Here is a 26716-nt window from a genome sequence, read left to right on the forward strand (position 1 = left end):
CAGTTTTTGTCAAGCCTGTTATCATCCATTATAGATAATTATCACTACACTAAAGACTGAAATTGAGAAACATGGAACAAAAAAACCTATACTGGTGCTATGTGTTTGTCCTCCAAGACGCATAAGGGGTGCCATGCTTTCAGAGCTGAGCAAACAAATTTTGGTATCAAAGCAGTTTTGCTTGGGTGGGGTTTTTCTCCCCTTTAATCCCTATACACACATTGTTCTTATGATAAAAATCAGGTACTTAAAGCAGCAAATGCCGGTGTTGATACTGTAACATTCATTAACCTACCACATACCTCTCTGTATTTGCACTGCTTTATCTTTTTTCTATATAAATTGTGTATCATTAAGTTATCTGTACAGCAGCTGCTGAAGAAATAATAGGACAAATTTAAATACCCATTCTTCCTTCATCTTCCAAGTCCCGAAGTAACCTGTTAACAGGACTTGAGTCCAGCCAGCATTCAAGAGGCCCCATCTCAGACAGCTTTTGTAAGAAGTGTTGCTGGCATGCGCATGCCTACACCCTGTCCAGGTCAGTCTACTATTATCTTTTATGCCTCCCAGTCACATTTTCTTTTCCCCAGTAACTGCCAGATCCATATACACTTCACAAAACATAACTGAAAATCTTGAGAATACAAATCCTGCATTATTCCCAAACATGTGAGAATAAGAGAGTGGGCTTTCAATTAATCTGCAGACATCTGCAGAGGATCAAAGCATGTATTCTAAAGCCTGCAGAAAAAAACAGGTAAAAATACTTACTTGTAGCACTGATTTGGGTATAATTTAGTTAAATTCATGCAAACATACGAGACCTGTGCATTTTAATGAACTGAAAAGAGCTAAAATCCTGTGTGACTATTTTTAAAAGAACAGATTTATTCTAAAGATCCTTCACAAAGAACAAACCAACTATATTCTGCAGGCTATGCACAGCATGTGAGAGTTCTGAATATTTGATAATTTCACCCAGAAATTCCTTCACCAATCAAAAGGCAAGTGGTTTCCTCACCTCACCTTAGATTTCATCAGGAACCTTGCTGTTGTAGGGCAGCAGGCTCACAGAGGGGAATCTGCTTTTAAAAGTTGCAAAAAAATGCCCCCTTTTTAAAAAAAAGGCTTTTTTATATGTAGAGCTCACTTCCCTTCTCAGGAAGGAAGCAGCTTAACCAAAGCCCTGCTGAATTTAAGATAGTAAACTATAAAACAAGAACAGGAGTAAACTCACATTCAAAATTAAGGGATTTAGAGGGACATACAGAGAAATCCCACAGTGCAACTACTGTCTCTCAAGTCAGTCAGTCACCTTTTTTATCTCCAGTATCTAAATCTTCTCATAAAACCCAAAGCAACTCCCAGAGTGGCAAAGCAGGAGTTCCTGCATGTTCCTTCTCTGGCCTGACACAAGCCACCTTGGTCAGAAGAGGGTTGACAAAGAAGCCTCTCAGCTTCCTGAGTGCCCTTGTTGGGTCTGTAAATACAAGAAACTGAACAGAAAACTGCAATGTAACAACAGTAAGGCTACATGGTAGAAACAGATCGCAGCCTGATATGTGCCCTCCCACCACATGTTCTGGAGCTTGGTTAATGGGGCACTGTCTAGGATGTCAGGCACGCAGAAGCAGCAGGGAAGCTCGTAGGAGAAGGACTCAGTGCTGGAATAGGAAGACACCTGCCTGTATAGTTTGCTCAAAGGCTCACAAGGGACCACCACATCTGCTAGGGATATGTCACAATGCCCGCTCACCCTCCAGCCACACTCACAGCAGTACTTGGGGATTTTAGACTTACCATTCCTTATTTTGAGTTCAGTAACCTACAATAAATTAATGTCATATAATGCAACATACTTTGCAATATTGAGAAGTTTAATTTTTGAATGCACTTGAAATAAAACTAGTCCTGCTGATTAGTCAAGAATATTACAAAAACTCCAGCCAACCTGGAGCTAAAGTTATCAACTGGCAGGCCGATGCTAGCACACTTACTGACCTGTTATATGATGCCAAACAGGAAATATAATGGCTGAATTCTTCCTACCTTTCTCTTAACAGAAGCACTTGTTTCACTTTTTCTCCTCTATCTGGCTACTGATTTACCTTTTATTTGTAAGGAAGAATATATTCAGCATCCAAGGATTATTTTGGCTAGTATTTTACAGTTTCCTTTATGAAATAAAACCTTCACCAACTGCTTTATGAGATATTCCTTGCCTTAAAATTAGTTTACTTGCACCACTGTTATCCCACAGATCAAGATACCTACTTTTCTTTTCACAGACAACACATTATTCATTCTGTTTAAAAAAAAAAAAAAAAAAAAAAAGGATAAACCTCTGTCTTCATTTAATGAGAGCAAAGAGAAAGCTGAACTATCGTGTCAGTTTCTAAGGCATTTACCAGTACTGACTGCAGGTCTGAAGTGACTTCATATCTTCTGACAGTGATCTCTCCGGAGATCACAAAGAGCAATTCTTTTATTTTTCTTTTATTTTCACATGTATCTTTACCGCAGTTTATTTGTACAGGCAGAGCATTTTATAAAGGAACGTGAATTGGATTAAAATGCAAGACAGACATTTGTCCATTAGTTCAAGGGAAAGGGAAAAAAAACAGTAGTTGCCTTGAAAAATTCTGTGAGTGATTTACTGATTTTTCTTTCTTACATTCTCAGTCCCACTTGGAAGTTTTCCTCCTCATATATCTGGACCCCTCACTGTCGATTGCTTCGTAGAGGTCCTTTTTATTCTCTGCAGTTGCATGCAAATAACCAAGATAGGCCACACAGAGGCTAATTGCTATCAGTCCAAATGCCATCACAGGTTTGTTCTGACAAGAAAAAAATGTGGTAAATGTTTTTAGTAAAAACATTTTTCATTAAACTCAAACATTACATTCTTCTATCTCAGCTTAGAAACTGAACAGCAAACTATTGTGACATCTGCAAAAAATCATCACTGCCTTCTTGTAGACTGAATTTTCTGAGAGCAAAAGGACTTCCTTTTGAAAAAGAAGATTCTTTCTATAGACAGTACAGCACATTGCCCAGTACTCTGTATTTTGGTTGGAAATGCTGATTGAGCATGAATGAACCAGACAAAACCAATTACTGAAGGTCTCTACTACAAATTTTTAACAGAATTCAACTGGATATACTACTGGGACAATACACTCTGGTCCTGCTTGATTACAATCCTCTAAACCACATTTTGTATTCTTATCACAAAATCTACTTTTATTGCACTAAATCTATACTTATTATATGCACAACATTTCACTCATTGCTGGGTTCTGCAAATGCAAATAAAACCCGAGTATCATCAATTTAATTATAAAAGCAAGAAAAAGGAAAACCCAAAATACTGAGAAGCTACCAAAAATCACCTCATTTCATATCAAGAAAGTTTGCATTGTATGATTTGTTCCCTTTTAAATATTAAAAACCACCCCTGTTGTTTTTATTACTTAATAATAAATAATAGTATAACTTAACCTGTCAAATTACATGGGTAATATACGTTTAAAAAGTCTTTCTGAAAGCAGCTTGCCCAGGTACAAAAGAATCAGACAATATAACAGCAAAATAAAAGCTGCAATAAACAATGTAACATTCTGTGCTCTCAACAATCAAGAGTGGAAAAAAGTAAAAATATTTTTAGTTACATTTCTGAGTGGTTTGCATAACAAAAGATGTTTACATAATGCACAGAGAATTGTAACAATTACTTTAAAGCAACTGTATCTCTTCAAGCAGATTTAGTTTCAGAACGACTGTCTTACAGGTTTAATGAAAAGCTCGGGGTTCACAGCCCGGAAAAGCATAGTTGTCTGAACATTCCTCAGTCCTGGTTTTCTCTCTTTGAGTGTTTCATTTTCATTTGAAGGTTTGGTGGAAGACATTTTATTTGATGTTGAATAGTTCCTAGAAGTAGAATGAAAAACAGGTGTAATATCTGTAAAAAAACTGGGAGATTTTTTCCACTGAATTTTTTACATTCACTGAATGCAAATTCACACTCAGTTTGTCTTCTAACAGCATGAATTTTAGCTAATGTAAATATTACTGATAACCTCCAATGTCACCTGGAGGTAGCTTAGGCACACCAATTTTCAATCCTGGAAATTTTTTGCATCCTAAAATCAACTTTTGGAAGTTCACATCTTCATATAGCCATTCTAAATCTCTTGATAATGGACTTGGGGTTTTTCACTTGCCTTTGGCCAATGCTTTAGCTACCTGTGGACCAAGTAGGATCAGTCTTCAGATCACCGGCTAAAAAGACAACACCAGGAAAAATTTTATTTTTTAAAAACTATTCTACACGGCAGGACAGCCCAACCACTACTGTAGTGCAGTCACTTCAGCCACCCACCCCAGCACTCAGGTCTCACTTTTACACGCACTGGGCACATCACAAATGTCTTGGGTTCAAACTGAAAGAGGGAAAAATTAAGCTCCTTGGAATGTGCAAGAAATTCTTTATTCTGGGGGTGATGAGGCACTGGAACAGGCTGCCCAGAAAAGGTGGGGATGCCTCATCACTGTAAGTGTTCAAGGCCAGGCTGGATGCGGCCCGAGCAACCCGATCTTGTGGAAGGTGCCCCTGCCCCTGGCAGGGGCGTTGGAACGAAACGATTTTTAAGGTCCTTTCCAACCCAAACCATTCCATGAGCACCTGAGCAAAGGTGGAAAAACACGCCCTTGGCAGATTACTGAGGGGCAGAGGAGACACGGTGCCGGGGATCCCCTGGGAAGGGAAGGGCAGCGCAAAGGCAGTCACACAATACCATCCGGAGCGGCGAGGAGCTCCTGGCGCCGCCACCGGGACGAAGGGGACAGTTTGACCCTAATCTGGAAAAGCCCAGCTGGAACTCCCGGGACCCGCGGGACCACCGCCTCACGGAGCGGGGCGGCTGAGGGGCCACTAACGCCGCGCGTGCCTCCCCGCCCCCCTCGCTACTCACCGCTCGCGGCCAGCGGCACCTCCCCGCAGGGCGGGGCTGCGCCTGCGCGCTGCGCCCCCTCCCGGGCGGAGGCCGGCGGGGCGAGCGGCTTCCGCCCCTCCTCTTCCTTCATTCGTGTGGCGGCGGCAGGAGCGCGTTCTCCCCGGTTGGAGCCGTGGAGCTGCCTGCCGACGATGTCCCAAGATGTCATAGAGCCATCAAGGCTGGAAGAGACTTTTAAGGTCATTCACGCGACACTACCACTGTAACCCGTCGCCACTAAATCACCCAGCGCTAGATCCAGACGCCTCTTGAATACCTGCAGAGATGGTGACTCCACCACTTCCCTAGGAAATATTTCAACGCCTGATCACCCTAACAGTGAAAAAATATTTTACTAATGTCTAATCTAAACGTCCCCTCTTGCAGTTCAAGGCCATTCCCTGTAGTCCAGTCACCACAGGCATGGCAGAAGAGACCAGCCCCAAAAAACTTCTTTCAGGGAGTTGTGGAGAGGGATAAAGGCCATCTCAGCCTCCTCTTCTTTAGAATAAACAACCCCATGTCCCTCAGCTGCTCCTTATAAGACATGTTTTATAGACCTTTCAAGAGCCTTCTTGCCGTTTGCTGGCCACACTCCAGCACCTCAATGTGCTTTTTAAAGTGAAGGGCACAGAAGAGAATGCAGCATTCAAAAACAGTAAGTGGGAGGTGGGGAGAAGAGCTGGCTTGATCAGATGAGCCCTTCACTGCTGAGCCCACTCCTAACACCTGAGCATGGTCACAGCCAGTCCTGGCTTCATCCTCTCAGCAGCCTCCCTTCACATACCGACAGACACTGTTGAGGCCCCCTTTTAGTTGTCTCATCTCGAGGCTGAACAGGCCCTGCTCCCTCAGCCTTTCCTTGTAAGAGAGATGCTGAAGTCCCTTGATAATCTTTGTTTCCTTTCACTGCTCCCACTCCAGGAGCTCCACGTCTCTGTTGTACTGAGGAGAACAGAACTGTCTGGTTGATCCCAAGTGTGGGAATGAGGAAGGGGTGATTCATGTGTGGACAGTCTCTGGGAGTACAGCTGGCTGAACAGAAAAATATGCTACAATTTAAATGTCCGACTTCAGTTGTGTAGATCCAAACCCAGGACTTTGGGCATCTGGAAACTCCTGGTTGCATAAATGCTGCTGTGTGGTGGCATTTTGTTTCCTTTTATTTGTAAACAGTAAAATTAATAAAATTACTTGAAGTCCAGAGGAATCAAAGCCCATGTGCTTGCCTCTGACTGCTTGTGCATCCCTTTCTACCTTCACTGGCTTCAGTGCCACCAGGCAGTTTCAGCTACATTATAAAGTAGGGGAGAAATTTGGAATTTTGGAAAAAACAGTACCTGGAGGGTAGAGCGGGACACAGATCAGTGCTCCCTTAGGTAACTGGCAGGCAGAACTGAGATGTGATGGATAGTATTACAGTTTTAGCAGCAGCGAGCTGCTGGATTAGCACATGTAGCTCTGGATTCACCAGCCCTGGCTCACACTTTTCTGCACCTGGAGGGTGAGTGAGAGGACTTTGGTGGAGTGTCTGGTTATTGAAGCCTGGGAGGCAGAAGGGAACAAACGTAAGTTTTGGCTAACAGTGGCTGAACACAAGCTGGCAGTGTGCCCAAGTGGTCAAGAAAGCCAGTGGCATCCTGGCCTAGATCAGCAATAGCGTGGCCAGCAGGACCAGGATTTGTTCCCCTGTGCATGGCACTGGAAAGGCCACACCTCGAGTGCTGTGTCCAGTTCTGGGTCCCCTGACTACAAGAAAGACACTGAGGTGCTGGAGCTTGTCCAGAGAAGGACAACAAAGCTGCTGAAGGGTCTGGAGCACAAGTACCATGAGGGGACACTGAGGGAGCTGGAGTTTTTCAGCCTGGAGAAGAGGTGACTCAGGGGGAACCTTATCATCCTGTACAACTACCTGAAAGGAGGTTGTGGTGAGAGCTGATCTCTTCTCCTAAGTAACAGCTGACAAGACAAGAGGAAATGGTCTTACATTGCACCAGGGAGCTTTAGATTGGACATTGGCAAAAATTTCTTCACTGAAAAGGTGAAGGGAGTGTGGCATTGTAACAAGCTGTCCAGGAATGGCTCAAAAGACATGTGGATGTGGCAGTTGTGGATACGGTTTAGTGGTGAAAACAATGACTGTAGGTGTACAGTTGGACTTGATAAACTTAGAAGTAATTTCCAACGTTAATGCATCTATGATTCTATGAAATGTAGCGGTATCCAGGCTCACAGAGATTCCTGTTCCATGTTTTTCTTCTGCAGTAATCAAACTGCCTTTCTTTCTTTTTTTTTTTTTTAAAGATGGCCGAGTAATAATAAATTGCAGGTTAACTTTTCATGTCTAAATCCAGATGGACTATCTAAATTTTTTTTTTCTTGTTGTGAGCAAATATAATAAGGTGAGAAAAATAATAGGGAAATAAGTTTAAGTGTCAGGAGAGGATTGAGTGGTATGTCTGGGGTTTGTGTCAACAATTAATTCACAACATACCATCTGCTAATCTGGTAGCTATTGTTTTGGTGGCATATGCCATGCAGCTGATTTTGTTTGGAAACTATTGAGTAGAAAATCTGAGTGAAGCTGCTTTTGTTTGTTTTCATGTTTGTCTAATTGAAAGAAGCCAATGTGAGGCTTTTGCAAGAGCTTGGTTTTTGGGAAGGTAGCTCGGTTTTCTTGAGGGGAAGGGGGATTTTTTACTGTCATATAGGAGATGTTCCTCATACAGCTCCCAAAATTTTTCCCTCACAAATTTTTCCCTCACAAATTTTTCCCCCCACATTTTGGAACCCAAAAGAATTACATCAACAGAGAGATGGTGCACTCACTTACTGGCCCGTGCACCCCTTCCCAGCAGTTACACTACCCATGCAGATAAAACTTTTGATCCAAAGTCAGACAGGGTCATGATTGTTTTTTCCAGATTGTGGTAGGATGGGTTTATGCCAGAACACATTTTCAATATATTGGTGTCAAGTATTGTTATGTTGCTGCTAGTTCTGTAGCACTTCCCTTCTTTCTTATAAAGGACAGGTAAGTCCCAGATATCATTGACAGGGGAAAATCCTACACAAAGAACACCACTGGCTGAAAAAAAAAATTCTTCATATGAAGAGCTTTGGGATAAGGCTTTGTGTGTAAAAAGAGAAGCAGAGAGGGATGTAGAAACAGGCTTAGGCTTTGATGTGAATGTTGGTACTTGGCATGTGTTAAGCATGTGCCAACTAACCAGATTAACTGTGCAGTGATGAAAAGCTTGGACTACTGTTTCTAGTTTTGCTTTATGACAGTAGGAAAATGTTGTATTTTATATTTAATGTGAATATTATGTTGCTATCATCTCAACAGGATGTTGAAACATCCAATCCATTAAGGCTTATGAAGTTGTTTAGCATATTATCTAGGTGAGACTCTATAAAAGTGTAGAATAGTAAACATCTGTGGTATTTCTGAGTCACCCATCCTCTTAATATCTGAATATCTCTCCTGAAAAGAAATCACACAAAAACCCCTTCCTTTTCTAAACCTGAGGCTGTTACTGAGATTTATTTTCCTTTCAACTAAATTCCTTTGGGATTCTGCATTCAGTACTGTGCTTTGTGCTATAGCCATTCACAACCTAATAGCAATTTCTGCTTTTCTTGAGGCTCACATGCCCTTATCATTTGAGCTGCAGAAGATCCTCTGTAGAGAAGAGAGCAAAGTCAGTGCTGTGCCCCGCAGACATGGTTAGAATGCAACAGCCAGCCTGGTGTGGTCTGGGGAGCAGCACCGTGCCTCCTGCTTTTGCTGACTGACCTCACAGCTCCTGCTTATTTCAAGTATTGCACAAGAACAGAGCTTTGCATTGTCTTCAGAATAAAGATAATGTGCTTCAAGCTACTGACAAGCTTATCCTTGCTTTAGAGACACAGTTACAGTGCTGTTGTGGTCAGAAAAAAATCCTTTTTGAATCCACACTGGGATTTCAGCACTGGTATGACTTGTAGTGAGAGGGGCAACTACCAGCACACATTTGTTAGAGTTTTGATATGTGAATGTGAAACTCACATTTTAAAATTATTTTTTAAATGTTTAAGACACCATGAGTTTCACAATGTTTTAATTAGAGTAGACAACTGGGACTTTTTTTTTTGTTTTGTACTGAACAAATCTGGGGGAGAAGGGGAAGTAAAAATTAGTAATTAGAAGTACCTTTTCCTACTTGCTCAAAGCTAATGATGAGAGTAACCATTGTTTCACTGAGGCATGTGAAACACTATGGCCATACCAAAGACATAAATGCATAAGAAACAAACAGACCAGTTAGACAGGGATGGCACTGAGGGTATTGAGGGTTTTCTGTGCGGTTGTTGCTCTGCTCATGTCAGTCTCGAGTCCTTATGCTGATTTTCGGCAGCTTTTGCTCCTTTGTGTTGTTCCCATTGAAAGAAAGCTGTTTTCAGACAGCTTTGGGACCCTACCATTGACAATCCAAAATAGTTTTAAGGCAATATGCATTTTAAAACCAAAAATCTCTTAGTGTGACTCTTCTGCATTTCCTAACGTGTATGTCTTCTATAATACTTGTTAGCCAGCCGTGTCTCTGTGAGACAAAACAAATCACCCAGCCGTGCTTTCCAGCAAAGATTAAAGCAATTGTTATTCTTCAAACACTGATCAAGCTTATAAATCTTTTTCAACTGAATTCAGTATGGAAGGAAAAAGGCGCTTTGTTTGAGTGGGTAAATTGGTTCTGACTGGGAACAAAATATCAAAACTCAAAGCATCCGCTCTAGAAAGAAAAAGGTGGCTTCTACTACAAAGAAAGTGCAGAGAAACACGTGCAGCCCTGAATTTTCTAGCTACAATATACAGCCAGATACCTTACAGTGGGGTTTAAAGACAAATGTGAACTAAGACTGCATCTCCAAAAAGGAAGGGCAAGGGGGGACCTCTTTTCATTTGTAACTGCTCTGGATTTCTTTGCATGCAATGTTATAATTGCTCAGCCTTGGAGTATGCCAATTTTGTTCCCTGGTCCATGGCCAGAAAAGAAAAAAAAAAATAAATTATTTTTCAGTTGGATGGGCAAGACCCTCTAATGTAAGCAGGGCAGTGCAGTTGGGAAGGCAGCTGGAACTGGAGGCACAGACCAGGACTGACCTCTGCCTCTGACACCAGGACTCCCAATCAGTTTAAGGTGTGAGAACTTAAAATCCTTTCTCATGTAGGCACTCCTTCTAATCTCAGGCAGGGAACACAGCTCCTATGAAGACTACAGAGGGTAGAAATTTTGCAGTTTCAAAAGAACAAACTCTGTTGTAAGGGACTCTGATATACAGTGTTCTGGAACTCTTCAGATTTTGTGCACCTTACAGTTGTCTTTTAATATGGAAACACCACCACATAGAATAATAGAATCATTAAGGTTAGAAAAGACCTCCAGATCGCTGACCCTGAGATGAGCTCAGCTGGTTAGAGCATGTTGCTGATAACACTTGTGTTGTGGCTTCAATTCCTGTGTGGGAATTGAATTCACTTTAAGAGTTGGACTTGATGACTCTTGTGATCCCTTCTGGTTTCTCTAATCTGTGAATCCAATGTTTGACAGAACACTGCCATACCAATTAAACCATACCACTAAGTGCCATATCCAGTCATTTTTTTAACACTTCCAGTGTTGATTGTTGAACTGTATAAAATTGGCCTCAGCGCATTGATCCAGCTTTGTCCAGATCCCTCTGCAGATCCTTCCTGCCCTCAAGTAGAGGGCCTCAACATTCCCATTCAACTTAGTGTCATCTGCAACCTTACTGAGGGTGCATTTTATCCCCTTGTTCAAGGTCAAGTTCATTAGTGAAGATGTTAAACAGGGCTGGACCCAATACTGATCCCTGTGGGACACCATTAGTGACTGGATGCCAAATGGATGCAGCACCATCCACCACCAGTCTCTGGACATGGCCACTCAGCCAGTTTTAAACCTGGAGAGGAGTGTGCCTGTCCAAGCCATAGGCTGCCAGCTTTTCCAGAAGAATGCCCTGGGAAACGGTGTAGAAAGGCTTTGCTGAAGGTCAGGTAGACAACATCCACAGCCTTTCCTTCATCCACTGGTGGATCACCTGGTCATAAAAGGAGATGAGGCTGGTCAGGTAGGACACGTCTTCCCTACCCCAGGCTGGCTGGGTTGGACCCCCTGGTTGTTCTGTACATGCTGCATGATGGCACTCAAGATGTTCTGTTCCATGACCTTCTTCAGCACTGAGATCAAGCTGACTGGCCTGTAGTTTCCTGGATCCCCCTTCAAACCCTTCTTGTAGATGAGTGTCACATTGGCCAACCTCTATCCCACTGGTACCTCCGTAGTTAGCCAGGGCTCATGATAATGATAGAGAGGAGTTTGGCAACCTCTTCAGCTCCCTCACTACCCTTGGATGAATTCCATCCAGTCCCACAGACTTGTGAGGGTCCAAATGGCTCAGCAGTCTACCAACTACTCCTCTTGGAGTGTAGGGGGTCTACTCTGCTCCCTGTCCTTGACTACTAGCTCAGGGGCCCGTTGCCCTGAGGATCACTGGTTTTTCTGTTGAAGACTGAAGCAAAGAGGGCATCAAGTACTACAGCCTTTTCCTCATCTTTGGTTACAATGTTCCCCTCCACAACCAATAAGAGGTGGATATTTTCCTTGGCCTTTTTTATGTTGTTAATGTATTTATAAAGCCACTTCTTATTATCTTTCACAGCAGTGGCCAGATCAAGTTCTAGCTGAGCTTTTGCCTTTCTTATTTTCTGTCATCATGACCTAATGACTTGTGCACTTCCTGAGTTGCCTGCCCCATCTCCCAAAGGTCTTGAACACTTTATTTTCCCTGAGTTTTAGTAAAAGCTCCCTATTCAGGCTGGTTTACTTTCATACCAGCTCATCTTCCAGCACATGCCAATGGCCTGCTCCTGTACCTTTAAGATTTCCTTTCTAAAGTATGTCCAGCCTTCATGGATCCCTTTAATGGCTGTTTCCCAAGGGACTCTGTGAACCAGTATCCTGAACAGACCAAAATCCATGCTCTGGAAGTCCAAGGCGGAGGCTCTGCTGATCCCCCTTCCTTACTTCACCAAGGATCAGAACTTATTATTTTGTGGTTGCTATGCCCAAGATGGCCACTGACCACCACACCTCCCACCAGCCCTTCTCTGTCTGCAAACAGCTGGTCAAGCAGAGCACTGCCCCTGGCAGGCTCCCCTACCAGCTGTGTTAGGGAGTTAACTTCCACACACTCCAGAAACTGCCTGGACTGCCTGCTCTCCACCGTGATAAGCTGCCAGCAGGTATTTGGGAAGCTTTGCATTGCCTGCAGTCCAGCTCCAAGCTCTGGCACCTTTAGTCACCCTCTGAGGCATCACCTTCTCTGGGGACAGTACCAAGGTGCAGATTTAGACACATGTATAAGGCTGTGTGGTAGTTTCCTCTCTGTAAAACTACCAAACATCCACATGTAATTCCCAGATAAAAGCCACAGTAAGCTTCAGCTAATTAAATTATACTATGAATAAATTATAGTGTGAAGAATTAATTTAAGAGGCAAGGAGTTCAGTCTTTCTGCTTATTTTGTAATGTTATCCAGCAGAATGGCCACATCCCAGGTAAAAATGGCCACAAAGCCCTGATAGGAGCTGCATAAGGCAGGGCATAAACATTCCATTGCTTAGTTATTGAAAGTAAAGTTATAGGCTTCCTGGTGGGGAGTGGTTCAGCTGCCTAGGCCAATGTGGAAACTGATTAGCACGTACAGTAAACAAAATACATTTCAATAACAGAACCCAGGCTTCACTTGCTTGGGAAAACCACTGTATTTTAAAATTCTAAGAGAAAAGTTTTTCTGAGCATTTGTGTAATGTATTATTAGGGGTCCTGTGTGCCTAAAAGAATATGTGTGTTTTGTGGACAGCTGACTTTCCCAGGAGAACATAAAATGCAAATCTGATATAAAATGTCAAAGAGAAAACAGGATGTGAGTTAAGGCTCACAGCACGTGTCTTCAGGCTGTGCTGCTGTGCTACTGTGAAAACACAGAATGCAGCATCTGAGCCTGATGCCAATGAGTGCTCAAAAAATGCAGATAAATCCTGCAACTTCAAATAAATGCCAGTTTCCTCATATCTTTCTGATGATACAAGATGCTTTATGGCTCTGGTTTGAACTGTGTGCCAGCAGAGATGATCAGGTTGCACTCATTTAGTTTGCATTACCTAGGAGATAAGTAGTTCCATTTTCCAGGCATAAGGCAGTAACTCCCTGTCTCAGAAATGAGCTGTTGATTGTTAATTCCACTAGAGAGCTAGGATCCAGCTGTAATCATTCACTGAGACACAGGTAAGTTAGATTTTCTTGTTATAAAATACAGTTTCACTGAATGAGAAGTTGATTTTCTAATTAAATAGGCTTGATAGTAGTCTCATGCAAGTGTCCCATCAGCCAACACAAACCATGGACATAATCCTCTTTTTGTTGCACTGTTGCAGTACTTCATAATATTACAGACTTAAAATCTCTGTGATGTGACCAGTGGCAATTTCTTGTCCAAGTGGAAATCTTTTGACTTTGTCAATTATTTTTTTTTATTTTACAAGTTGACTAAAGTGTGACAATAGTAACAGTAGCCTGAATGGAGCAATAATATTTATTAATGTTGAAGATCATTTGCTGCATAGGGAGATTTTTGTTTACATCAGGAGAGCATGGTAGAGATGGGTTATCTGTTTGGCACAAAGGTGATAAGAAATGCAGTTGTAGTCATGTAGATGAGATATGGATATCATGACTTTAAAAGAATTAAGTAATTTTGACTACTGAGCTTAATTTTTAAAAATTACATCATTTACCAAGTAACAAAGAAAACAGTGAACTGCTTCTACCCTCTCAAAACCCATTCATCGCTGCAGAGAAGAGACCACAGCAATTAGCAGCTGGCAAGACATCACACTCAGCAGCTGCTGGCTTTTTAAGTGGTGTTTGTGGTTTCCCTAAATACAAAATAAGATGGGATTTTGCCATAGTTTAGAAGTTGTATTTTCAGGAAAGTGAATGTTTGGCAACTAAGATCCTGAAGCACAGAAAGAAAGGAGATTTGTCCCATGCCACTGCAGAAACCCATGTGAAGGCCTGATGTAAAAGCCAAATCAACCAGCTCCAGTATTGTGCTAAATGACCAGCTAAGCCCTCTTCCATCTAGTGTTTCCTTTTCCTTCCTGTAGCTGGTTGACAAATATGTGTCTAGGCTAATGTCTTTATATACTACATGTCTATTTTAAGCCCCATTTATTTCTGTTTTTAATATCACAGTAGTTAGAGGTTTATCTCCCAATGGACCAAAGGGCTTATTTTTTACTCCAAGGAGTTAAAAGTTAATAATAGGCATAGAAGAGTGAGAGGTTAGATCCAGCAAGGCAAGGCAGGTGAAAGCAAGGACTGGGCTATGAGGGACTGTGGTTCTTTTCTTAGCTTTCCCTCTGATGTGCTGAGTGATGCTGGATAAACCATATCTGTCCCTTGGCAGCACATGTTTTTTCTGTCTAGATTGACAATGTTTGTAGGAGAGGATGACCTTTTCCATAACATGTTAATGAAGGGTTCATACCAATGAATTTCATTCTAAAGCGTCTACAGTGTCTAATTGTAGTCTGTGCATGAGAGAAGAGCAAGCTATTACCAGCATGTTTACTTCTGCCATTTGGGGGCCTTTTCTTCCCCTGGAAGAAGGATGAAATAGGAGGGAAAATTTTGGCTCACATCAGCCTTAGAACCATGGACTTTGCTGCACTACCAACTACTAACATTGATCCTGGTAGAAGTGAACAACTTGGACACAGACCCAGGAGGGCTATGTTTGCTCATGGGTTCTCAGGCTCTACCTGGCTTATTTTGTGAAGAGCCTTAAAAAGTGAGTGTCAATGCTACATTAATGCTATAGCTTTACTTATTTTATAAAAAGAGGTGAGTTGTCTGAAGAAGGCAAAGTTAATTTTTATGTCCTCTGTTTTGTGTTGCTGACTCTCTCATAAGGACCTGGAGATCACCGTGGCACTCTTACCACTGAACAAGAAGCAAAGTCATTGCAAGGTTAGTGACTTGGAGCAAAAATTTTTCAGCTCCTACAGAAGATGCACAGCAGTTGGAACAGCTGGTGCATGTGCAGCTTGGTAATGTGACTTTGAATCAAGTGATACTGTTCCTTGGTGCTCCTAGGAGGTTTCCTGATCCCTCCTCTTCTCTAGCAGAGCACTGGAATAGATGCAGCATGCTGAGGGGACGAGTGGAGCTTCCATCAACTTAAGAATAGTCTGAACTCCCAGGAACAGTTTCTGCACAACTAAGCCTTTTCGGGGCTAGAGAACAAAGCAAATTGGTGTTTCTCAGCCTGTGGACCTCACACCTCTGGTAGTCAGTAAGGAAGCACTAGGCAGTCCATGAAACAGACTCTAAAACCATAAAATGGATACACACCTCCTTATATCAACAAACAGAAAAGATAAGGGCAAAATGCAGTTACTAAATGAACACCTGAAGTTAAGCTTCATTATTTGTTTGGTTGTTTATGGAAACCATTGTGCCAGTACTTGTTTTTTCTTTTCCTCGTAACACTGGGAGGATCCTTGGTGTTTGGAAAAAAAATAGTGCTGTGATGATGTTTTGATTAAAGTGTAAAAAAGAAAAAGGAGAGAATGGACTCTAAAGATTACCAGCTCTGCTTTTTATGGTCCTGTATCCTCTGTGATTTCTACTTCTGCTCTCTTCTTTATAATTTTTGCCACTATTTATGGTTCTCTTTCTTCCTGTTAAAAAAAAAAATAAAAGAAAGTTGTAGGTGCAGCAAATACTCCCCAACAATGTTTATATCAGAAAAAGCAGCTCTTCCATCTCTCAAACTCTGAGGATAATTTAGGTTGCTTGTACAGAATTGATAGATCCACTGTTCAGAGGCTTGTGTTCTTTCTCTTATTTCTCACTGTTCCATTTTCCAAAATCCTGTGTCTCCTTCCTGTAATTTCCTAGCTCTTTGAGCTCCAAGCTGCCTGCCCTTTGTGCCTCTAATACTTAGGATGCTTCCCCACTTCATCTCTAGTTATACAGTTTCTTCTTGCATTTTCTTACTTCCCTGTCACTGCCTTCCCCCTGCCATTTTCCTCCACACAAAAATACCTTTCCTGCTTTTAAAGTAATTAAATTAGCAGAGCTGATTGAAATCTAGGTGAAATAATTCTCTGAGCACTGTGCTTTTCAATGGATGCATTACTCAATGCACATTAGCCAACCTCCTGTAGACCTCAGTGAATGACAGAAATTAATATTTGATGAATATAATCAACAACAATAGCATTATTCAAACACTTTACTCAATAAAGTACATTCAGCACACTCAGAAGTTAATGGTGCATTCCGGTTACTCTGTTTGCTCAGTGGAACACATGCCCAACCCCAAGAGGGAAAATCAAGTCACTGATACATGTGAGGGAAGTGGGGTGGGAAGTCTCTTCTGGTCATTCGTGCCTCTCATGAGCAGGACAAAGTGTATGTGTATGTTAGTGGGGGTGTTTAAATCCCATATAGGGAATAAAGGATGTATGTGATGAGGAAGAGAGATTACTTGCTCTATTTCCTGAGTAGCACATCTTGTTTTCATGTTTATCACTTGTACTTCAGCTAGAAATGAGAAAAACAAATCAACATATTTCTGATCTTCAGCTTTTGTTCAAACTGGGGTGTGCTTGTGTATATTGAGCAGAGGGTTGAAGTAAATCTAACCACAAATCTCTGCTTTTCACTTCTTGCTCCATTTAATGTTTCCTTGAGTAGTTGGTGCAAATAATCTATCTTCTACAGCTTAAGACTCTCTAATGCCTCCTTGGTAATTTCCAGTAGAGGCCAAGTCTCTTTTGTGGTCCTTATGTCCACAGTACCAAAGAGATTCCCCCTTTAATGGTTTTGTAATTTTTTAAAAACTTTGAGTCATTTCATTTTTAGCTTCAGCATTGGACAGTACCCTGACACAAATTGATGTCATCTACATTTCCCACAGTCTACTCAATTTCTTTAGCTAGCTTCCCTTCTTGACTCCCTTTATTTCTTTCTGTACAAAATAAACTTTCTCCACATTCTAAGGCTGAAATGTCTGCTTGGCTACACGGATTTGGATCACACTTTTCCTGTCTTGTCCTTAGGCTGAATATAGCCAGAATATAATTTTGCTAAAGCATCATGCTCTGACTCTACTCAGCATCTACTACCATGGGAACTGCCACTTCTTGAAGTGTTACCTCATACCACTGCCCTATCTTTCCTTCTGCCCAGCTATGTGCTCACTAGATGATTTTTTTTGTTGCCTGAATCCTCAGCTTGCTCTGAATTTCATACAGCCCACTTAATATATTTGCCTACTCTGGCCTGAGCTAACCTGAGCCCTCATCAGTCTTGTGTCTGTGCTGTCCCATAAATTCAATTTTCTCGTTTACCTGTTGAGTAACTCCTTATCTTTGAAGTCCATTTTACTTTTTCCATTCCATATGTTTTTTGCAATGCTTCAGTGAATTAAATGTATTTTCAAAGGATGCAAAAGCATCAGTTAACATCCACATCTATAGCAACAGTGGTCAGAAAGCAAACATAACCTTTCCAAAGCACATTTGCAGCTCCTTTGAACAGGGAATCTGTGCTAGTTACAACCCAAACAATACTACAAAACAGGCTCTGTGACCCTTTAGGTTTGAAGCTGAAGGCTGTTCTCTACAGGCATTTCTCATTACCAAGTAAAGGCTGCAACTGGAAAAAATATAACCAAAGTTCTGCAGACCTCTGACTGCAGAAGCACTGCACACCACGAGACCTGCCCTGCAGTCCTTCAATAAGTTTCTCTTCAACAGAGCACACAGACCAGGAACCACCTTCAGTTTTGTGGAATCCCTGATGCCTCATTACTAAACATCTAGGTAACAGAATGTGTTGCTCTCTTTCAAATTAGCTTTGCAGGAATTTCATCCATCCAATCTTCCATCTGGTTAGAATTTGCCCCTTTCTTAGGAACTGTTGACTTTGTCAAATTCTTGATGCCTGTTTTCTTTGGTCAGGACTTCTTATTTTCATTATATTGTTCTTCTCAATGTGAGATTGGCAAGGAAAGTGTAAAGTTGCTCTTTTCTAATCCCTCTTGCTGCTCAGTTAAGGAAGTAGCAGCTAAGCTTTGGGTGAAAGAGACCTCGAGGTAAATTTCTTTATCTATAATTAGGTATACCCATGGCCTGATTTCCACCAGTGTTGGTGTACACTGATTTTGGTTCCTTGCTGGTTGATATCTTTCATTTCTGTTCACCTGGAGGCTCAGAACTGGCGTAACTCCAACCATGGACTGATAGGTGAAATCAGGCTTTTTACATTAGAAAGGGATGGTGCACTTACAGTGGCCATCAGCAAAAGCCCCCTTGCAGCTGTACTTGTTTTCCATGGAATAACAAAATTCAGAATTCCCTCCAACAGTCCTTGTGCACATCTTAAAGCCTTAGGAGAGGCCTCTTGAGGTTTCCCTTCAAATCTCCAGCAGACAGCTCATCCACAAGATGCACACTCATACGCTAACATTCACTCTTGCTCAGTGAATGAATGCTTTGTTTCCTTGCCTGTGATTTATTACACAGTGGTGTGTTCATGTTTGCTGTTCAGCTCCTTGGAGACTATTGTGACTGTGTGTTACTTATTTAGAAAGCATTAAAGCCCTGAAGCTCATGTCTTCAGAATTTTGATTTAAACTTCTGCTTGAACTTTGTTTGCAGATGTGGAAGACAGGAATAGCTCTTCAATGAAAAAGTAACCACACTGCCAAACATATTTAAAAGCATAGGAGCATATGTTTTAAAGGATATAAGCTGGTATTTCCCTGTTTTCTTTTTTTATCTGCAGCATAAAGGAGTAGCTTGGTAATCATTCTTGGCAGCTTAAATCAGGAATGTATTAATTTCTGCAGCTGTCCCTCAGTTCCTCAAGGTAGAGGTAGCTCAGCTCTAATGGTAGCAATGCAGGAATATCCAAACAACTTTGCTTCCCAGCAGAAGCCTGACCATAGGCAGAGGTCATGAAGGGCTGCAGAACCGGGGGACAGCAAAAGAAGCACTGAGCTTTTCCTCTGTGTTGAGCCTTACAGAATCATTTAGGTGAAAAAAGACCTCCAAGATCGAGTCCAACCATTGACTAAGGTCCACCTTATCAACTAGACCATGGCACTAAATGCCCCGTCCAGTTGTTTCTTGAATGCCTTTAAGGGATGGCGACTCCATCACCTCCCTGGGCAGCCCATTCCAGTGCCTGAAAACATTTTCCATGAAGCTTTGTGATGCTGTGGCCTGATTACTACTCAAACTTGCCAGTAGATTTACTTGTTCATTACAACAGGAGTACCTGCAGCTACAGAAGTGTCAGTGGGATTTGCGCGTTCCACTGCAGCCACAGAGAGGATACATTTTCTCTCCTGCTAGGCAGAGCTTGCAGAAGCAGAAGATGAGATGAGGACATTAAATGACATAACACAAAGATTTGGAAACTTCTGATTTCCCTCCTCACCTCATGTCTCCTGGTCACTGTTCATACATCCACTTTGTGCTCTTACAGAATGAAGGAGCTTGACACCCCCCAAAAAACTGTAACACGCACGCATACATATTTTGGAGTAATGATAGGAAATACAACAAATAAAATCCAATGAAGCAGGAAAATATTTAAAATATTGCACAAGTTTAAAATATTGCAAAAGACAAAAAAAAAAAATCAATTTGCATTTTTGTAGTCAACTTAGTATGGGATTCTTGGCTCCTATGCATAAATTTGAAATTGAAATCTGATTTGGCTGTGTGTAGTATTTGCATAACTAACAGGGCTAAGCTGAACGTAATTCAGTGGTAGTGTCAGCCTGAACTTGCCAGAGAAAGACCTACCTGACAGTCAAGAGACCCTCAGGGAGAACAGGCACATTTCTCACAGAGGACAGCTTAACAGAATGTTTAGACTTCAGCCTAATTGACAAAATGTATTTAAACAGCAAATAAATTTTGTTCAATAGCCTCAGAATGTATCAGAATTATTAAATTATCAGAAATAAAAACAGCTTGTTGTTCTTATTTAAATGCTTAATAATATTAAATCATGTCTAAATGCTTAGATATTTTAAATTGTTTCAGCTAGTGGTTATATTTTATGTTGAATGAATGTCACATTTGTCTTCACCCAAGAGGACGCATCTCTCTGATCTTGTGTTTCTTTGATACAGCATTTCCTTCTTTCCTTGAAGAGAAAAATGAGCTGGGCGTTCCTACGTGATCTGCTGAGTGGAGTGAATAAATACTCAACAGGAATTGGAAGAATTTGGATAGCTGTTGTGTTCATGTTCCGCTTACTGGTTTATGTTGCTGCCGCAGAAAACATCTGGAAACACGAGCATGATGAATTTGAGTGCAATACCAAGCAGCCTGGTTGTGAAAATGTCTGCTTTGACCATTTTTTCCCTGTCTCTCACATCAGACTTTGGGCTTTGCAATTAATTATGGTTTCCACCCCTTCACTCTTGGTTGTCTTTCACGTTGCTTACAGAGAGAACAGAGAGAAACACCACAACCAGAAACTTTATAAAAATCCAGGAAAGATAGATGGTGGATTGCTGTGCACTTACCTAATCAGCCTCATTTTAAAAACAGGACTTGAAATAGTTTTTCTTGTTCTGTTTTATAAATTGTACAATGGATTCAAAATACCACGTCTTGTGAAATGTGACATAAAACCATGTCCCAATACTGTAGACTGTTATATTTCCAAACCCACAGAGAAAATTATTTTCCTCTATTTTCTGGTGGCAACTTCATGCCTGTGCATCATATTAAATCTAAGTGAACTGAGTTATCTGATTTTCAAATACTCCATAAAATGTTATCTGAAGAGACACGTGAAGAAACAGCAAGGCTTGAAAAGTGATTGCTGCGAATCAGAACTCATCAGGTACAACAGAGCAGCAGCTGCAGGACAACTCCACAACAGCTCATCATCTTTGCCTCTGAATATGTAACATGAACATGAAAACATTCCCTGCTGAGCTGAAAGAAGGCTGAAGACCACCCTCCCATTACACAAGCTGTTTTTGACAAATTGCTTTTCCAATCAGTGCTTTGCAGAACTATCCCTGGAAAGGATAGTTACATAGGAAATGTTGTTTCTCTGTTAGTTACCCATTACTTGAGCTGATAAATTCACTTACATTATGTATGTCATACATAGAATCACTGAGACCTTTTCATGTTGAAACAAGAAATGTAGAAGCTCTGAGAATTCCATGAAGCTTTAATATAAACACAGATACTTATGATAAATCATGCAGAAACAATTGCTCAAACAGTTGTGTACTGAATATTACACGGAATTGCTTTGGTACAAGCAAAAATAGGCTTTTTATATGCAGAGATAGGAAGAACCTGGGATTGATGAAGAAAGACAGCAACAGGGTATACAGGATTTGTCAGGTATGTTGATCAGACCTGGTAACTGCTGAAATGGAAATAGGAAAGTACTGGCATAGAATGATTGTTGTGCCTTGAAGTGAGCTGGGTAGTCACGAGTCCATTCCATTGGACTACTGTAAAACATCTCAAAAAAAACCCAAAAACAACCAAACAAGAAGAGGTAGAATCATCTAGTTTAGCCCATGTGATAGACAGATTTGGTTATTTAGCTGATTGTAAAGCACCTCCTTCTGGAATTATTTGAGCCCTTACAGCTGTTAGGCTGTTAATCATCAAAAAACATGCTTTAAGAAAGGCACTTGCTCAAACTTGTGCAAGCAGCATGTACCAGTGTATAGACTTCACTCCTGGTCAACTGCACCAAGCAGCTCCCATGTCATTAGACTTGTCTTCTGCTCTGGTGGTGGCATTTAAGTGAACAGATCATTCCCACTTCCCTAGGATCTGAACAGAGAAATGCGGACCACACAATACAGAAGAACAGTAGCCAGTAGTCCCTAGTATTAAGTAGCCTAGAATCTGGTCCCTTTAGTAAGGTTGGATATATGCTACTCCTTCAGTAGATTTCTCCGCTGCAAAAGAACATGTGAAATCTGGAAATATGAAAAGCCTCCAGCATAAACAAAGTAAAAAGGAATCACCTGTTCCCTCCCCCGAATTTCAAAGTATCTCAAACACCACACACCTCTGCTCTTTGTTATGCGTGTTGTTTGGGCTAACAGGAAAGGGACAGTTGAACCTAGGCTTCTAAGACAGTGGAAAGTAGTGCCTTACAAAACTTCCTTCAGGGTAGTGTTTTATTTCAGTTAATGGAACGAAAGACCTTTGGACATACATCTGGTACTGAGCCTGATAAAAATTCACTGTTTAGAGAAAAACACCAACTGAAGTGGAGCTGCCTGAATGCTGAACTAATTTTATTGTTCATGCCAGGATAAGAAGGAAGAAACAAAAAAACTAGCCAAAACAGGTTAACTATTTTTTTTCCACTGAGGCCCTCTCTGGCCCTTTGACTTTGGTTACAAAGCATTACATTTAATGAGTAGCAGTTAGAGTGAACCTTAGCAACTATTGAAGAAGCTATGAACTTCTGGTGGTGATTTTCAAGGAAGGGTTTGGGTTTTGTTTTTGTTTTTCTCCCCTGAAATAAAAAACTTTTTTCGTTTTTTATTTTAAAAAAAACCCTTTTTTAAAATATGGAAAGACATTTGCTGCTGCTGAATTTAACAGCAACAGCAGTCCCTCAGAGACCAGCTTGTGCCAGGTTGTGGGCAGTCAGTTTTAAATCTTGACTGATGCTGAATCTGTGCTTATATAGAGACAGGGTGCTTTATACAATTCAGAACATTTTCTGTTAAACCTCTACCTACACAGAATGTGGCTTGTGACAGAAATGCACTTAGAAAAGCTGCTTTTGCAGCTCCTGGACAAAACCCACCAAAGAGTGCCTGAAGCAAAACCACCACCCATGAACCATGTGAAAATGTGACTGCTACAGCTTAAGTAACTGAGAACAAACCCCAGAATTATCTTAGCCCATCTGGACCCTCATGCATCATTTTATTAAGAGAAGGACAACAGTATCAAAGAAAAAAATGTTTCTGAAGTATCTGGGTTTTAATAACTGAGGACAGATTTTTAATAGCACATTAATGAAAAAATATTTATTCAGTGTTTTTAAAGTAAGGTTTATTTGAGAGAAAATGAAGAGAAGCAAACACAGATTAGCCAACACAGGTTTCTGATAAAATTAGTGCATTAGCTGCTCTCTAATAAAAAAGTATATTAAGTCAGGGCTTGAAGGGTTTTAGAGCACCCCCTAAAGCTCTGTGGCTGGTCAGAGATTACCACTTAGACCAAAAATTTTCCCATCAAACAAGAACTCTAATTCTTTGGAATGTATATTCAAAGTTTTATTTTTAATACTATCTTCCAACAGTCAAGAAAATGATAAATAAATTCAAAAATCAGTGTTTCGAGTCTTGGAGGATACTTCAGTTTTGACAAAGCCAGTACCTTACATGAGAAATATTCTGAAAAATGATTATGGACCAACTCCACATAACCCGACTCACTCGCAGCAAATTGCCAAGTAGCCTTCACATCATGTGCTGCAAAATTTGAATGTTTCATAGGGCTACTAATGAAAAGGAAATGAGCATCACTTAACTGAGAGAACAAAAACAAGTACATCTACTGTCTGAACCCTCACTCTTGGCAACCATTCGGTCTTGTACTGGCTCCTTCCCTTTCCCTGTTTTTATATGCCTTTGTTCTCCAGTTTCAGTTTCACTCATCCATGCACCCCTGAAGGCATTTGCTGTTACATTTTTGGTTCAAATGAGTTTACAGGTTTGGTCCCAAAACTTCTGAGTCACTCAGACTAACATTTTAAAAAATTTAAATCATGTGCTATGTTCTGCAAGGATATAAGCAATGGATAGAAAGCTGATCTGAGTCCATACTGTAATGGAGAAATAACGTAATCACTGCATGCACATTCATACAAAAATATTTACCTCATTCATATTTCAAAACATCCCTGCAAACATCAAAGGACCAGTATCTTACATAGGCTCTCATTTTCTTTAAAATCCAAGTAAGCTTCTTGCCTTGGGACAGAAGAGGTTTGAAAAAAAGACACAAAGTATTTCCCTATTTGCTGATAGTTTTTTCCCTCTACTCCCTTCTCCAGTACCAGTGGCCTCATTTCCCATCTCTAATTGTATCACCTCCATACCAAGGCTCCAGGCAGGGCTGAGCAGGGCATGAGCAGGAGCTTCTCCAACTGGGGAACATAAACCTCAACCTAGTCTGTCCCTGCCCTCGTCCCTCTCTCCTCTGCACACATGTGGGAGCCCCAACTAATTCTTTGGCACAGAAAGTAATCGCAACAATTAGCCAACTACCCGCCCCTCTCCTGACCCAACAACTGATCCCAGTGTTATTTGTACAAGCACTGCTTACTTACTATCCAACATCCATAAACCAAATGTCCCGCTGTAATGCTCGAGCCCACAGTCCCCCCATCCAGCTGAGAAGGACCACCCTGAAACATGTAGGGACAAATCCACTACTCTTATTTACACTGAATTAGGGCTCAGGTAATAGCAGATTTCTTTATATAAACATAATTAAGCACCAGAGAGGCTGACTGTCAGTTTAAAGGTGTCTTTTGATCACAAAACAGTCCATGCTCTGAATTCAGACAGATTCCTCAATTTGGCTGCTTCCCCATCAGCAACACCTGCTGCTTTAGTCAGCACATTCCTAATTGCAACAAGGGGCTTCAAAGAAAGCACCTTTGTTTGAATGCTCCACAGTTAGTGGGTGACAATTCTGGAAGGCAGAGACAAAGGAGAGAAAGAAAAGGCAAAAGACAGAGGACTGGGCAGTGGGGCTGACTTGCTGCTGGTACAGCTGGCTCGGCCACCTCGGAGCCCCATCCCACCCAGCAGCCCCCAAGGACAGGTGTGTGGCTTCAAGCCCCAGAGAAGCTGCCCATCCAGGCGTGCTAGGGTGGGAGGTTTTCTCTATCACCCAAGGTAAAACATCTAAATGCAAACACTAGATTTATTTCTTGGGAGTTTCTATAAGTGGCTTTACAAACCAGAGTGCCCTCTACAGTCTGTGACATTTTAAATCAGACCCTGCCTTTGGTACCCCATTTTAAGTTCAAAATACTCCTGTTTGTTTTTTAAAAAGGAAATAAGAGACCCCATACTAGCTTACCTGTTGGACAGGCAGTCAGTAACCACCTAAAAGGGAGTGTGCCATGGAATGTACTAACTATATGGGTACAGCATTGCTTTAATTGGATTGATTGGGATAAGACAGTATTAAATATTTTATTCTCAGAGATTCAGATGCAAATCAGAAATTATTTTCTGGATATTTATGACACTGGATTTTTTTATCCTTTTCTCTTTTTTTAAATAGCATTCTAGTATAGCACTGTGTAGCTAATAGTTATATGCTATTCTCAGTCCAAGAACTGCAAATGATACAGTATCAATCATCGGGAATGTTGAAACTATTCAACTTACACAACACAAACAATCTTCTAAAGACTAACAGTTACAAGGTCTGTTGACAGTGACAGTGGTTAGGTACAGCTGAAAACATGAGAATTCAGGTGAGCTCTGAGGATCCTCTCCAGAGGATCTCTGCCCTCTTCTCCCCTGCAGAAGCTCCCTCTACAATCATCGTGGCTGGTATCCAACAGCAGCTCCATCCAGGGGGACCAGCGGCCTCGGGCAGGTAGAAAATGGCACCATGTACTTGTAATGATTATAATGATCACTATTAGAGTCAAAATGCAAGGGTTTGTTTTGGTTTTGTCATTCTCAGACTGTACCTTTGATTTACTAACGTGGCATAATAGAAGTTTGGTCACTTGGGAGGGATGGAAAGTGAAAGGAGCCGACGGGCTCTGTTCATATGGAAGCACAGGCTTTCTGCGAAGGTAAGCAATTTAGCACCATGTAGCAAACCAAGGGCTGTGCCCGAGGTGAAATGCTGTTCCTGTTCAGACATAATCCTCACTCTCGCAACAAGTCACTTCATTTGGTTATCGGAAGGTGCCCTCTGCACTGATATTCAGGAAAACTGTCAGAGATTCCAGGTGAATAGCTTACAAGCAATCAAATCTAGCATTTAATGCAAAGCTTCACACAGCAAGACAAGTTTATAGAAAAAAAAATAAAATCGAGCCAATCTCACCCAAGATAAAGACTGTTTTATATTACTGAAGGTAGGTCACATCCAGTAACGAGAATAATCCAAGAAAAGTTTTTGTTACCACACAATCCAGCTGGCTGAGTCAAACATAACCACGCATGAAAACCAACACTGAAGATTCCTGGGTACTGACAGCTCCCACCAATGCATTCACACTTTTGGTTACTCAACAAATGGGATACCTGTCATTTCAGTTAGCAGCATACAGAGGAATTGCTCCAATCCCGGGCACTACAAGCAGCACCGCTTCTGAGGCTCGTTCCAGTGTGGAAAAAGAGAGGTTGTGAGTGGTGCCACATACAGTCAAGCGAGAGGCAGAGGAGCGCAAAGGGAGCCTATGCCACCAACAGAGCACAACCACCGAGTTTATCTGTAAGATCACCATCTCACTTCCCTTTCAGAAAGTGCCTTGTTTATTTAGTTTTTAATGGTATGGCATAAGGACTCGTGT

The 26716-nt window shown here is 41.4% G+C and overlaps 2 protein-coding genes across 6 annotated transcripts; one reads left to right on the forward strand and one right to left on the reverse strand.

Annotated features, from left to right (window-relative positions):
- Positions 1-2483: 2483 nt before the first annotated feature.
- Positions 2484-5050, reverse strand: SMIM8 (small integral membrane protein 8). Of its 5 annotated transcripts, none has more exons than XM_014263388.2 (4): positions 4977-5050; positions 4227-4284; positions 3792-3933; positions 2484-2840 (listed from the first exon to the last, which is right to left on the reverse strand). In XM_014263388.2, exons 3-4 carry the CDS (start codon positions 3909-3911, stop codon positions 2682-2684), a joined length of 279 nt encoding a protein of 92 aa, XP_014118863.1. In that variant the 5' UTR covers positions 3912-3933; positions 4227-4284; positions 4977-5050; the 3' UTR covers positions 2484-2681. The 5 variants fall into 5 exon arrangements, with proteins under 5 accessions (XP_014118863.1, XP_014118865.1, XP_087909253.1 ...); XM_014263390.2 differs by having other exon boundaries at positions 4249-4284; positions 4977-5002; XM_088053127.1 differs by lacking the exon at positions 4977-5050 and adding an exon at positions 4800-4970 and having other exon boundaries at positions 4249-4284.
- A 10034-nt stretch (positions 5051-15084) lies between these two features.
- On the forward strand, positions 15085-26716 carry GJB7 (gap junction protein beta 7). Its single transcript, XM_005518184.3, has 3 exons — positions 15085-15097; positions 20286-21007; positions 26574-26716. The coding sequence occupies exons 2-3, from the start codon at positions 20313-20315 to the stop codon at positions 26704-26706; spliced, it is 828 nt and encodes a 275-aa protein (XP_005518241.1). The 5' UTR covers positions 15085-15097; positions 20286-20312; the 3' UTR covers positions 26707-26716.

The sequence above is a fragment of the Pseudopodoces humilis genome, chromosome 3 (assembly GCF_049639895.1).
Source record: "Pseudopodoces humilis isolate 2021_Gansu_Grassland_sample_001 chromosome 3, ASM4963989v1, whole genome shotgun sequence".
In the NCBI taxonomy this organism is placed as follows: domain Eukaryota; kingdom Metazoa; phylum Chordata; class Aves; order Passeriformes; family Paridae; genus Pseudopodoces; species Pseudopodoces humilis.